Source organism: Sphaerodactylus townsendi, unplaced genomic scaffold, assembly GCF_021028975.2.
Source record: "Sphaerodactylus townsendi isolate TG3544 unplaced genomic scaffold, MPM_Stown_v2.3 scaffold_1458, whole genome shotgun sequence".
In the NCBI taxonomy this organism is placed as follows: Eukaryota; Metazoa; Chordata; class Lepidosauria; order Squamata; family Sphaerodactylidae; genus Sphaerodactylus; species Sphaerodactylus townsendi.
This window is the reverse complement of record NW_025950022.1, coordinates 1-10,491: the sequence shown is the minus strand read 5'-3', so window position 1 is coordinate 10,491 and position 10,491 is coordinate 1. Positions and strand designations below refer to the sequence as shown.

At 59.0% G+C, this 10,491-nt stretch overlaps 1 protein-coding gene across 1 annotated transcript; it reads left to right on the top strand.

The window, feature by feature from the left end:
• Positions 1-82: 82 nt before the first annotated feature.
• Positions 83-10,485, top strand: LOC125424911 (5-oxoprolinase-like; the record flags this gene model as incomplete). The annotated part of the gene is made up of 11 exons (XM_048482347.1): positions 83-234; positions 324-484; positions 1,186-1,287; positions 1,580-1,754; positions 1,944-2,128; positions 5,755-5,901; positions 6,054-6,188; positions 6,465-6,614; positions 8,594-8,751; positions 9,153-9,313; positions 10,371-10,485. Coding segments are annotated over 11 exons (1,641 nt in total), but the record flags the coding sequence as incomplete, so codon positions are not given.
• Positions 10,486-10,491: the final 6 nt, after the last annotated feature.

Below are 10,491 nucleotides of genomic sequence, written 5' to 3'. Positions count from 1 at the left end.
GGGGGGGGCAGAGGTGAGGGCCAGGGGGGCCAACCGCGCTGGCTGTGAGCCGGGGTGACATCTTCCTCTCCTGCCCCCCCAGCACCATTCTGGTTGAGCCGGGCTGTACGGCGGCTGTGACCCGCCTTGGCGACGTCTGCATTACGGTGGGCTCTGGGGGGGTCCAGCCCGTCGGCCCCCAGGTTGACCCCATCCAGCTCTCCATCTTCTCCCACCGCTTCATGAGCATCGCGGGTGAGCGTGGCGGCCGAGGCGGGCTGGAGGGAGGTCGTGGCGCTCGTGGGCAGGGGGGGGTCCCTCCGTGACCTTGTTTCTCCCAACAGAGCAGATGGGACGCATCCTGCAGCGTACGGCCATCTCCACCAACATCAAGGAGAGGCTGGACTTCTCCTGCGCCCTCTTTGGCCCGGAGGGGGGGCTCGTATCCAACGCCCCTCACATCCCGGTCCACTTGGGGGCCATGCAAGAGACGGTGCAATTTCAGGTAAGGAGGCGGCCACGCAGCGTTCCCTCGTACCCTTGTCCATCTGCCCAGGAAGGTGGGGGACCGAGGGTCCGGGGCTCTGGGTGCTGGCCTCCATGCCAAAGGTCTCCAACATGGTGCCCCGCAACACCTTTCTTGGTGGGAGGCCAGGCAGAGGTCTTGCTGAGTGACAACATCTTGTTCCAGGGGCAGCTGCCCCCTTGGTGTTTGCTTTGTTTTCTCTCCCCTCCCTTTCCCTGCGGATTCTTTAATTGCCCCTCTTCTGCTCTGCACTTGGGCTTCCTCTCTGCGTGTGGCTCCGCCTTCTGTGGCAGCCATTTTGTGGTTGGTGCCGGCCTCCTTCAGTGGCCATTTGGTGGTCATGCCCCTCCCCCATGTCAGATTTCCAAAGGCAGGCTCAAAAAGGTTAGGAGAGCCCGCCCTTTACTACTGACTGTGTGGCGGGGGAGGTCCTGTGTTGTATGGCTGGTTCCTCGGGAAGGAGCAGCAGTGGCGCAGGAGGTGAAGAGCAGGTGCACTCTGATCTGGAGGAACCGGGTTTGATTTCCAGCTCTGCCGCCTGAGCTGTGGAGGCTTATCTGGGGAATTCAGATTAGCCTATGCCAGTGGTGGGGAACCTTTGGCACTCTAGATGTTATGGACTACAATTCCCATCAGCCCCTGCCAGCATGGCCAATTGGCCTCCCTTGGTGCCCTTCCAGATCCGGAACCTGGGCTCTGATCTTCAGGAGGGGGACGTCATCCTGAGCAACCACCCGTGCGCAGGAGGGAGCCACCTGCCCGATCTGACGGTCATCACTCCGGTGAGCTGGTGTGTTGCCGTGCAAAAGGGAACCGGGCAGAAGCTGCTGACTGCCGGAGCAGTTCTCTGTGCAGCCGCCTGGAGACCCCGGGTATGGGGCAGGGCGATGTGGGGCTGAGCCTGGATGCCAGAGTGCCCTCTTGTCCAGGTCTCCTGCTCTGCCAGCCCTTGCTTGGAGCTGGTGCTGTGCCCCCGGAGGTCTGGGGGATGGGTGCTCAAGAAACTTGGCTGGTTGCTGTGCTGAGTCGGCTGCGTGTGCTCTTGGCGTGAGCGGGTTTTCTGTCCGATCGCAGGTCTTTTGGCCGGGAGAGCCGAGGCCCGTGTTCTTCGTGGCCAGCCGGGGGCACCATGCAGACATTGGGGGCATCACGCCGGGCTCGATGCCCCCGCACTCCCAGTCTTTGCAGGAGGAGGGGGCTGTCTTCATTTCCTTCAAGCTAGTCAAGGATGGCATCTTCCAAGAGGAGGGTGGGTACTTTGGGGGCCGGGGGCCAGGGACGGGGCTGGGGGAGAGATGGCTGCAGGCCCAGCCCTCAGAAGCTCTTGAACAGAGTGTCCCTGAAACGCAGAGGCTCAGACGCCCACCCCTGTGTTGTGTCCCATAGAGTGGGCACAAGGTGGATCTTGGGGTCCCTTTGATCTCCCTGTCTCCCGCAGAGGTCACCGAGGCTCTGATGGCTCCAGGGCGGATCCCTGGCAGTAGTGGCACCCGCAATCTCCATGACAACCTGTCCGACCTACGTGCTCAGGTGGCGGCCAATCAGAAGGGGATCCACTTGGTGAACGAGCTGATTGGTCACTATGGGCTGGAGGTGGTGCAGGCATACATGGCTCACATCCAGGTAAGGAGGGCCCAGGGGGCCAGCCCAGAGTCTCCAGACTTGGCCTCTTGAAGGCAAAGCTGTCGGCCAATAGCTGCAGCTTTCTCTTCAAAGGAGCAGCAGTGGCGCAGGAGGTGAAGAGCTCGTGTATCTAATCTGGAGGAACCGGGTTTGATTCCCAGCTCTGCCGCCTGAGCTGTGGAGGCTTCTCTGGGGAATTCAGATTAGCCTGTGCACTCCCACACACGCCAGCTGGGTGACCTTGGGCTAGTCACAGCTTCTCGGAGCTCTCTCAGCCCCACCCACCTCCCAGGGTGTTTGTTGTGAGGGGGAAGGGCAAGGAGATTGTCAGCCCCTTTGAGTCTCCTGCAGGAGAGAAAGGGGGGATATAAATCCAAACTCCTCCTCCTCCTCCTCCTCCAAAGGCAAACTGAAAAGTAGCCCTCCCGTGGAAATGTCGCTGACCCTCAGTGGGACTCCGTATGGCTTCTTCCTGAGACCCAAACAGTGCCCTCTCACCAGCCGGTCCTCAGTCTGGCCCAGGGGAAGGCTACGCCATCCCACCTCCTGGGAAGAGCGAGGTGCCCCCGGCTGGCTAAGGCGGGCAGAGTTGGCCTCCGGGGGGGAGCAGCTTCCAGGCAGCTCCTTGGCCTGAACGTGACCCCATAATACCGTGGACAAGGAACTCCTTTGAAAGGGCACTCGGCACGGCTGCTGGGTCTTGGGTGGGTTTGTTTGTGGTGTGTGTGAGAAAGCAGTAGTTCGACTGACTTGTCTGCATCACTGAGAAAGTGAAAAACAAACAAACGATATAGTTAGGCAGGTTGAGCCACGCACTGAACGGCGCGAGAGGGTGGGCTTGTGGCAGGGGACGGCACTGCAGACAAAGAACCGCCATGATGTCAGCGCCAGCCGGCTTTCGCTGCATCGTCTTCTTCTGCATGATGGGACATCATGGGACGTTATGGCTACCAATCTTGATCCTCCTTGATCTCAGATTGCAAAGGCCTTAGCAGACCAGGTGCTCGGGAGCAACAGCAGCAGAAGGCCATTGCTTTCACCTCCTGCAGGTGAGCTCCCAAAGGCACCTGGTGGGCCACTGCGAGTAGCAGAGTGCTGGACTAGATGGACTCTGCTCTGATCCAGCAGGCTCTTTCTGATGTTCTTAAGGCCCTTGCTTTCACCTCCTGCAGGTGAGCTCCCAAAGGCACCTGGTGGGCCACTGCGAGTAGCAGAGTGCTGGACTAGATGGACTCTGCTCTGATCCAGCAGGCTCTTTCTGATGTTCTTAAGGCCCTTGCTTTCACCTCCTGCCCGTGAGCTCCCAAAGGCACCTGGTGGGCCACTGCGAGTAGCAGAGAGCTGGACTAGATGGACTCTGTTCTGATCCAGCAGGCTCTTTCTGATGTTCTTAAGGCCCTTGCTTTCACCTCCTGCCTGTGAGCTCCCAAAGGCACCTGGTGGGCCACTGTGAGTAGCAGAGAGCTGGACTAGATGGACTCTGGTCTGATCCAGCAGGCTCTTTCTTACGTTCTGATGACGTCATGCCGTTAACAGGGCTTTGGGGGTTGTTTGCCATGTTGCCCTGTTGCAAAGTCCTTGTCCTCCTTCATTTTCTCTCGGACGTCGTCTGCTGTGTGGATATGATCTCGAGAGCCCGGCTGGCGGAGCGTGCTGGGCAAAAGCCTTTCGTATCAATATTCCCTATCAGAAACGGGAAATTCTTCACCAAATGTACTTTCATCTACTCTGTCAGGCTCATTTGACCCGCCTCCCTCAAATGCTGCAGAAAGGCTTCCTGTGTCTGAGCAAAATCTTTCTGTGTGGGAGCTCCTTTCTCGTTCCCTTTCAGAGCGGCTCAACGGGATCATCATTTGGCTGCGTTTGAGAAATCAAATGTGTCCGTGGGTGTTGGAATAGGAAGAAGAGTTTGAAGAGTTTGGATTTCTATCCCCCCTTTCTCTCCTGCAGGAGACCCAAAGGGGCTGACAATCTCCTTGCCCTTCCCCCCTCCCAACAAACACCCTGTGAGGTGGGTGGGGCTGAGAGAGCTCCGAGAAGCTGTGACTAGCCCAAGGTCACCCAGCTGGCGTGTGTGGGAGTGCACAGGCTAATCTGAATTCCACAGATAAGCCTCCACAGCTCAGGCGGCAGAGCTGGGAATCAAACCCGGTTCCTCCAGATTAGATACACGAGCTCTTAACCTCCTGCGCCACTGCTGCTCTCGGTCTGTATTTGCAGTTTAAGATATTCACAGTGGCTTTCTGTAAGAAAACACAAGAGAAGGAATGAAAGCTTTGCAGAAAGACCCCCCCCCCCACCCCCACCCATCTCAAATGGCCAGAACTAGCGGGGGAAACCCCAGAAGTGGCGTTGGCTGACGCAGCCCGGTTGATGCAGAGCTCCACATGTACACGCCATTAAAACCTCTAATTGTCAAGTGGGAAGAGAAACTCGTAAAGGTTTCTGGAATGCAAAAGGCCTCAAAGAGTTTTGGGAAAGGTCTGGTGAGGTGGGGGGGGGCTCCCTGGTTGGGGGACCACTGCCACTTCCTCCCCAAGCGCCCAGTTAAACTCTCTCCTGTTGGATTTGAAGCCTCTTGGTCTGGATTGGACAGCTGGACACCTTTTTCTCTTGACGGGGGATCAGGCTCCCGCTTCTGGTCCTTCTCTTGAGGGCTTCTTTGTTGCCCCCCAAGCCCAACTTTTACAGGCTGTGTGTGAAATCGGGGGCTCCTTTGGAAGGCACAGTCACGGCTGGCAGCGATTCTCCCCGGGGGCCTTCACATCCCCCCCCCCCGCCTGGTCCTTTTAACTGCCAGGGACTGGAGCGTGTGTATGGGGGGGGGGGGCCTTTCTCCTTCCCATAAGGGGCCCCCCCCAGGTGCTCTGCCTGAAACCATACACCCCAGAGTTCAATCAGGGAGGACGGATTCCTCCGAGGGCCTTGACCCTTCCTCCCTTCAGTGAGACACCTGCTGGGGTGGGAAGCAACAGACCGAGAGTCAGCGTGGCGCAGTGGTTAAGAGCAAGTTCACTCTGATCTGGAGAACCGGGTATGAGTCCCTGGTCTGCCGCTTGAGCTGTGGAGGCTTATCTGGGGAACCAGTTGTGTTTCGGCACTCCTACAGTCCTGATGGGCGACCTTGGGCTAGTTACAGTTCTTTGGAGCTCTCTCAGCCCCACCTTCCTCACTGGACGTTTGTTGTGTGTGGGGGGGGGGGGGAAGGGCAAGGAGATTGTAAGCCCCTTTGAGTCTCCTACAGGAGAGAAAGGGGGGATAGAAATCCAACTCTTCTTCTTCCGGGTGCAGGAGTGGGCGCGCAGCACCCGCAAATGAGGTGGACGGGTGGACTGTCCGGCAGCTGCGCCTCCACTGGCGGTCCCGTGCTGGGCAGTGGGGAAGGGCTTCTTCTTGGCCTGTCCTAGTCTGGGGCCGTCTGTTTTCCGGGCTGCCCTCACGGCTGTTGTGTGGGGTGGGAGTTGGACCCGTGCGTTTTGGCCTTTGTGGGTAAGGAGGGAGCCTGAGGGTGGGGGGCGAGGGAAGCAAGCTCGCCACATTGCTCCCTCCCCCTTGGTTCTGCTTGTGGGGCAAGTGAGGGTGTCTCTGCTGGCCCCACACCTCCCTCCTTTCCCTCCGCCCCCCAGGCCAATGCAGAAGTGGCTGTTCAGGACATGCTGCGGGACTTTGCCCAGAAACGGGGAGAGCCAGGCCGGCCCCTGACGGTGGAGGCGGAGGACTTCATGGATGACGGATCCCCCATCCGCCTGAAGGTGGCTGTGGACCCCCAAGAGGTGCGCCATGGGGACTTGGCCGTCCTGGGCCTGGAACTCAGAAAGAGTGGGGGGGGGGGGAGATCCCTGGGCTGGGGATACTGCATGCTGGTTGCTTCCAGGGTGGAATTGGGGCGGGGGCCTCAGAATCTCCGGTGTGCCCCCTTCCCCAGGGTAAGGCCGTGTTTGATTTCACCGGATCTGGCCACGAGGTCTACGGGAACTGCAACGCCCCCCGGGCCATCACCCTCTCCGCCCTCATCTACTGCCTGCGCTGCATGGTGGGCCAAGACATCCCCCTCAACCAAGTGAGCGGGGGGGGGGCAGCACTGGGGCTTCTCCGGTGAGGGGGCCGAAAGGGTGGGAGCAGGGGGTGGCGAGGGAAGGGCTCTTGAGAAAAAATCAAGCAAAACTTCAATCTTCTGCCTGCTTTGAGCAGTGGGGAGAAACCCGCCAAGAGCCTCCTGCCGCGAGGGTCCGTGCTGTGGCCATAGAGCCCCTCAGACGGGTGGGGCTGCTGCTCCTGCCTCCAGTGTGTGTGTGTGGGAGGGGCGCCTGCTGCCTGGCGTTTCTCTTCCCTGCAGGGCTGCCTGGCTCCCGTTAAGACCATCATCCCCAAGGGCTCCATCCTCGACCCGTCCGTGGACGCTGCCGTGGTGGGGGGCAACGTGCTGACCTCCCAGCGGGTGGTTGACGTGATCTTCCGGGCCTTCGGGGCGTGTGCCGCGTCTCAGGTGAGGGTGGCCCCGAGCTTGTCGGGGCAGATGCCGGGGGGAAGGGTTGGGGTCAGAAGTGGAGCAGGCGCAGGCCGGTTATGCCTGGCTTCGTCAGGTGCAAACAGGTGTCTGGACTTGCGCAAGACAGAGCAGCGCGAAAGGAAGGGATTGTTGTTGAAGACAACCAGAAATCCTTCTTTTTTAATATATATAAATATGCTTTATTAAATTCAAATAAGAGATTACAGAAAGCAAATAGGATGATTAAAATAAGTAATCCAGTTGTAGTTCTATAAATTAATAAATTCTTCACATTACATCACATCTTTGAAAGATAAAAAAGGGTAGAAGTAACGAGAAAGAAGAGAAAGAGAGTTACTGTGAGGTTATCATAAAGGGATGAGGATTAGAGAGAATAGAGATAGAGGGAGAGAAAGTAAGGTGAAACACATTAATCGTGTTTCTTGTCTATTTATCTTATATTATTACTTGCTTATTTATTTATGGGACTTCACCTTCAAAATCCAATTTCTTATTACTAATACGTTATCAACTAACTATCTGTATCATAATAAAGGCACTCTCGAGGTTATATTTACAGTACATATTTTGTAATCGTTTACCAGAAACCCTTCTGGCTGCCCCTCCCCAGCCAGGAAAAGCCCCGCGGGGCTCCGTTCTCTGCGGTTCAGGAGGGGTGGGGCCGGTCGGTGTATCGCCCCGGGAGGAAAGGCGATGCCGCTGCTTGCCTCAACAGGCTTTTCTGGGAGACGTTGCCAAAAAGGGGGCGGCACTTGCTTGGTCCTGGACTCCCGCCGTGAGCTGCGTGTGGGCAGTGCCCTTCCGCAGGGGGCCCAGGGCCGGGTTTCCTTGCTTGAGAGTCCCTGTTTCTTGTGGCAGGCCGTGGCCTCCTGCCTACATTTGCAGGGCTGACTGCAGGGGCCCTACTGGGCGGGGCGGGGCAGGGGGGGGGAGAGAAGGAACATTTTTACCCCACAGCAGGGGTGTCCAACTCTGGCGCTTCAGATGTTCATGGACTACAATTCCCAATTGGCCATGCCAGCAGGGGCTGATGGGAATTGTAGTCCATGAACACCTGAAGCGCCAGAGGTGGACACCCCTGCCCCACAGCCTCTCCGAGCGGATTAACTGCACCGTTCGATGCCTCCCCTTCGTTTCCCTGCCAAGGGCACGCACTCAAATCAACGGACCAGTGACAATGCTGAGATTAAAGCCAGGTCCCCCCCACTCCCGGGTTGGGGCTCTTCCAGTGGCTCTGTTTCTGCCGGCTGGTGGCGTGATGGGCTGTCTGGGGTTATAGCACTGGGCGGGGGGGGGGGGACTGGGGGGTGGTGGTCACCTTCATACTGGCTCCCAGTCGAATTCCGAATCATTTTCAAGGTGTGGGTTCTGACCTTTAAGGCCTTACGCGGCCTGGGACCCTCGTACCTTCGGGATTGCATTACCCCATATGTCCCGGCTCGACCTCCGCGTTCGGCAGAGGCCAATTTACTGGAGATCCCTGGCCCCTCGATGATGCGGCTGGCCTCCACTCGAGCCAGGGCTTTACAGCCCTGGCCCCTGCCTGGTGGAACACTCTCCCTCCAGCTGTCCGGGCCCTGCGGGACCTTGGCGATTTCCGCAGGGCCTGCAAGACTGAGTTGTTCCACCGGGCCTTTGGAGAGACCAGCCGCTGAGTGTGTGTGCCCCCCCCCCATTCCATGGGTCCCCAATACCATCGGGGTTTATCCCTGGGATCCATGGGTCTTTAATATCATCTAGACCCCCCTCCCTTCCAGGAGGACTGAGTTTAAGTGAGATGCCGATCTTGGGAAATAACTGCTGCTTTTATCCTATTTATAGAAGTGTATTTTGATGATTTTATATATGATTTTATGTTGTACACCGCCCAGAGCCCTTCGGGGATGGGGCGGTATACTAAATTAAATAAATAATAAATAATAATAATAATACCCTCCGTGTCTCCCTTCTTGCAGGGATGCATGAACAACGTCACCTTTGGCAACGAGTGCGTGAGCTACTACGAGACGGTGGCCGGGGGGTCCGGGGCGGGTCCTGGCTGGCACGGCAGAAGCGGGGTGCACACCCACATGACAAACACCCGTATCACTGACCCAGAGATTTTGGAGAAGCGGTGGGTGCTTCTGGGAGAAGGCCACACTGGTGGGGACCCAGCTGCCAGTGCAGCTGGGGGGATCCAAGGCGGTGGGAGGCTACCGGCGGAGTAGGCAGCGTTCCTGCCTGCAGCTGGAGTGGAGCTCTGTCTGGGGGTGGTTGGGGTGGCCCTCTTGAGTACCTGCAGTGGGGTGGAGCTGCATCTTCTGCATCGTGCTGGTTGTGGGGTCCTTTGCCACTGGGCAAAGTGTGGGCTGAAGGCCTTGACTCTCCCGGGGTGCCTGCAGCCCTGGGTGTTCAGTGAGAAGGGGAGGCGGGGGTGGTGGTTAGACTCCCGTCTCCATGGGTCTGCCTGTCCGGGGCGTGGGGGTGTCAGGCCCCCGTGGCGGTGGTGAGCCCCCCTCCTCCTGCCTCCTCCAGGTATCCTGTGATCTTGAAGTGCTTTGAGCTGGCGCGAGGCACTGGGGGTGCTGGGCAGTTCCGAGGTGGGGACGGGGTCCAGCGGGAGCTGCAGTTCCGCAAGGAGATGGTCCTGTCGGTGCTGAGCGAGCGGCGAGCGCTCCGGCCGTACGGCCTGCAAGGTGAGGGGCACGTGTGTCTGGGGGGGGGACGCAGCCAGGAGTCCTGGGGGCAAGGGGCTTTGTGGGTCTCGGTGCCCTCTGCTTTCCCAAGGGTGTCCCTTCCATGGGCGAGTGCGTGTCCTGCTTGCTGATCCAGTCCGTGGCACGTCTGGGTCTGGCCCAAGGGTGAGGTGGGGGCAGGGTGAACCCCAAAGCCCTGATGATGTCATGGCAGCCAGGAAGTGGAGGGCAACTTGACCCAGAGGGAGAGGAGAGGGAACAGGCCCACTGGCCACTTGCTCATACTTGAATTGAGGCAATGGCGTAGCGCCCACGGGACTGGGGGGAGCGACGCCCTGGACGGAGCAGTGGTGGAGGTGTGGCTGGGCTATTGCGGGGGCGTAGTGGGGCGTTCTCGGAGTGTGGCAGGGCGGGGGCGGGCAAGGCTACGGCAGGAGTGCAGGGGGCGTGCGTGCCTCGGGCGTAGTTTCCCCTCGCTCCGCCTCTGGAGTGAGGGGGTGGGCCGGAGGTGATGGCGGAGGTGCCGGAGGCTTCATTGGCAAAGTGGGGGAGGGGCGGCATCATGCCCATTCCCATGGGTGGGATCCCAAGGTCCATGGTCCTGTTTCTGGGCCTGCGGATCACTGGGGGCACAGCCTTCAAGGTCTGGCAAGCAAGAAGGGATTTGTGTGTGGGTGTGGGTGTGTCTGAGAACAGCCAGTGTGGGGACGGTGTGTGTGTGTGTGTTGCTTCATGGCAACTGAAACGTGGGGGTTTTTTTCGCTCAGTGAATTGCTATCCTGCCCTCATTGCAAGGAGCTCAGGCGGACTCTCCTTTTTGCTTCCCTTGCTTTTTCCTCACAAGAACCCTGTGAGGTAGGCGGGGCTGAGAAGCAGTGACTGGCCTCAGGAGACCCAGGGGGCTTCCACAGTCGAACAAGGATTGGAACCCGGGTCTTCGACAGCCCAGCCGGCCATTCTGTGCTCCCTGCTGCCCCCTTGGCTGGTGGGGAGGGGTGGGGGTGTCTCAGCTTCCTCCCTGCTCTGAAGCCCCTCCCTCTGTTCTCTGTCTGGACAGGTGGAGAGTCTGGCTCTCCGGGGCTGAACCTGCTGATTCGACGGGACGGCCGGACCCTCAACCTGGGGGGCAAGACGTCCGTGACGGTGCTTCCCGGGGTAAGGCTGCAGCAAGAGCCCCC